We start from the raw sequence: 3,163 nt of genomic DNA, 5'->3' as shown, positions 1-3,163 counted from the left end.
GCTCATACTAAATTTCAGGGTAAGGACAAGAATTCTTTCTGTCCAAGTTGAAAAGAACCCCGGGCTGGGACACCTGGGTGGCTCAGTTGGTTGAGCATCTGACTGACTCAGGTCATGATCTCACGGCTCATGAGTTGGAGCCCCACATCTGGCTCTGGCTTGACAGCTTGGAGCCTGGAGGCTGCTTGGGATTCTGTTTTTCTCTCTCTCTCTGCCCATACCCTGCTCACACACACTCTCTCTCTCAAAAACAAGTAAACATTAGTTTAAAAAAAAGCCAGAGTTGTAATTTTTAAATGTAAAATTTATCCTCTGTGTGCTTTGGGGAAAAGAAGCATGAATCCTTTAAGCCGAACGGATACTGAAGAGCTAGGATTAACATGGAAGCCCTCCTGACTTTGCCCCTTTGAGCTGGTAGAAGCCGTTTGGCAACCAATGTGTCTGGTTTTCAAGGAAATAGTCTCACGTGCGAGACGGCCTTTTCCTTTCAGTTACTTCTCGAATAGCGTGGTATGGATCTTTTTGGTTTTCTTTCCGTTTACAACCTGGAGGATTAACTCTCGTTTTTCTTTCAGCTGCGGCCGATGTCTGTGGTGACGCTGGGGACCTGGGGCTTGTCTCCGAAAGTCCCGGTACCTCTGATCCTAAGTCTGACCGAGAAATCGCACTGACCTTCAAAGATCAGGAAGTAGCAGCTGATGTACTGAAAGCAGGTGTCGACTTAGCAGAAGAAAAGCCTCCTGTTTCTGACAGTCCTCCAGATGCACAAGAAATTCATGTAAATAAATTAATGTTTTACTTACTTGTTCGTTTTGATTTAGTTAGTTTCTAAACCATAGTTTAAACCTACTGTATACATTTATCTGACTGCTACCTAAAAGCCTGTTTTTAGTAATGTGCATGGGAAAAAAGTGAAAATATTTTCTGGACTATAAAAGAACAAACCCTTTTAGTGAGAAATTATTTTGCATGAAAACCAAAAGGCTACGTTAAGTCTCAATTTTAACAAAGTAAATTGTTTTTTTTTCTTGTTTAATGTTTATTTTTGAGAGTGACAGTATGAGCAGGGGAGGGCAGGGAAAGAGGAGGATACAGAATCTGAACCAGACTCCAGGCTCTGGACTCGAACTTACAAGCCATTGAGATCATGACCTGAGACAAAATTGGACCCTCAACCGACTGAGCCACCCAGGCGCCCTTAACAATTTAAGTTTTGCATAGTATTTGCTTCAAATTAAAGCTCTTTTAGCCATGAAACGACAGATCCTGGCTACTCTAGAGACAAGGATGACATCGAAACTCTTCTGAGCATATATTTGAAAAGAATTAAATACAGTTGAATAGGACTTTTGGGGAGCCCAGGCAGCTCCGTCGTTTGAGTGTCTGACTTCAGCTCAGGTCGTGATCTCACGGTTCTGGAGTTCAGGCTCCGCATCAGGGTCTGTGCTGACAGCTGAGAGCCTGGAGCCTGCTTCAGATTCTGGGTCTCCCTCTCTCTCTCTGCCCCTTCCCCACTCATGCTCTCTTTCACACTCTCTCAAAAATAAATATTAAAAAAATATAGGACCTTCCCCCCATGCATACTTGTAGGAAAATTATCATCAGTTAGTTGGGAGTTTAACCTCTATACCCTTGGGAAAGGAATTTTTTAAAAAATACACACATATATATATTTGGTATTTAATACAATTTATGCTTTCTAAAAATTCCATCAAGTTTCTTGCACTATCAATAGGCAACTTTTATATGATAAATGATTTTGAGATAAAGCAAAAACACCTCTCATTTATAGAAATGTGACTGTGTTGTATTTGGGAAGTTTCTGAACTCATAATTGTGTCATGCTTATCCGTATTTATTTTTATGAGTATTCTCACTGTAAAATAGGTGGACAGAGTCCCCATTCCTTCAGCTGGGAAGCAAATAAAAACTGTGGGCGTGGTACGAGTAAGAAACCTCATCTCTGTATTTCTAGTCTCTACTCTCACTGAATATTTGGGGAGTGGGAAAATGTTATTGTCTAGGTGGGTGGTAATGTTCTACCTTCTTGGTCAGGAGATCTCTCTGTTACTTTCTACCTCCTCCTTTTTCTCCCCTTCCCTTGCAAAAGGTAAATGCAAGGACCATCCCTTCTCCCACCGAACCCTTGCAAGAGAGGTACTGAACTTGAAGGCCTTAGGAGTTTCATGGTTTATGCAGCCCCAGCAAAGGGAAGACGATTGAGTCTAGCCCAAGGGAGCTTATGTAGGTGAACTCTTCTTCAACCTTACGGGGTCATGCTGGTTAGAAAAAGTGTGGTTAGTTAGGTCAATTTGGGGATTACCATTAAGACACGATTTGGGGGGTTGTTTCTTTTTTCTAGTTAATGTTTTTTCCCCTCGGGTGAGAACAGAATAAGTCCTTTAAATTCTTCTCAAACTGTTGTTAGCATCGTGATAATTTTCAGGGTTTTATAAAGACTGTCTTTGTGGAATTTCTATTTTAATTCCATTCAGAATCTCAATCTTTTTCTGTCTAGTTATTTTGACTGAGGAATACTGTCTGCTTGCTTAAATGGATATTTTATAAAGTAAACCCAATAAGCATAGGCCATATCAAATGTTGTTTATGTTTAATAGTTCATACACCCAGGGAGGTGAGATGATTTTTTTTAAGGACTTTGTGCTTTAGGTTAAAATAAATGCATTAAAATCCTTTAACCCGTCTCTTATCTTTAATTCATTTTAGGTGATTGAACATGAAAGGCTTGGAGTTCAAGATTCAGGACACAAGGCTAGCAATCTTTCATTTAATGAGTTGTATCCCTCAGGGACCCTTAAGCTCCAGGATAATTTTGATACCATTGAGCAGCAGTTCGGTGACCTACCAGATAATAAAGACTCCGCGGAGTGTGACATTGCCAAAGTAGATGGGAAACGTTTTGGGGCCCAGAGCAACTTTACCTTGATACTGGAAGGCGAAGAAGGAGAGATTGAGGCGGGCGATTCTATAGCATCTAATGTGTTCGCCAAAGCAGCAAACACGGCAGCAGAGGAGAAACACGGCTGCGGCGGGGAGATTGGTCATCACGGACATGCCGCAGATTCCCCATCTGTCACCGCGAGAGACCGGGAATCCCAGCAGGTGGAGGCGTTACCTCGTGTGCCTGAACCCATTCAAGTAG

General features: G+C 41.8%; 1 protein-coding gene across 1 annotated transcript in view; it reads left to right on the top strand.

Annotated features, from left to right (window-relative positions):
* Positions 1-3,163, top strand: part of LOC115287095 (protein ELYS-like) — a 61,002-nt gene that overhangs the window by 51,721 nt on the left and 6,118 nt on the right. Inside the window, 2 exon segments of the mRNA XM_029933361.1 lie at positions 576-778; positions 2,728-3,159. Of these exon segments, the coding sequence (XP_029789221.1) occupies positions 576-778; positions 2,728-3,159 (635 nt within the window).

Source organism: Suricata suricatta, chromosome 3, assembly GCF_006229205.1.
Source record: "Suricata suricatta isolate VVHF042 chromosome 3, meerkat_22Aug2017_6uvM2_HiC, whole genome shotgun sequence".
NCBI classification, from domain to species: domain Eukaryota; kingdom Metazoa; phylum Chordata; class Mammalia; order Carnivora; family Herpestidae; genus Suricata; species Suricata suricatta.
The sequence above is the reverse complement of the archived record's forward strand: the minus strand, read 5'-3'. Positions and strand labels throughout refer to the sequence as shown.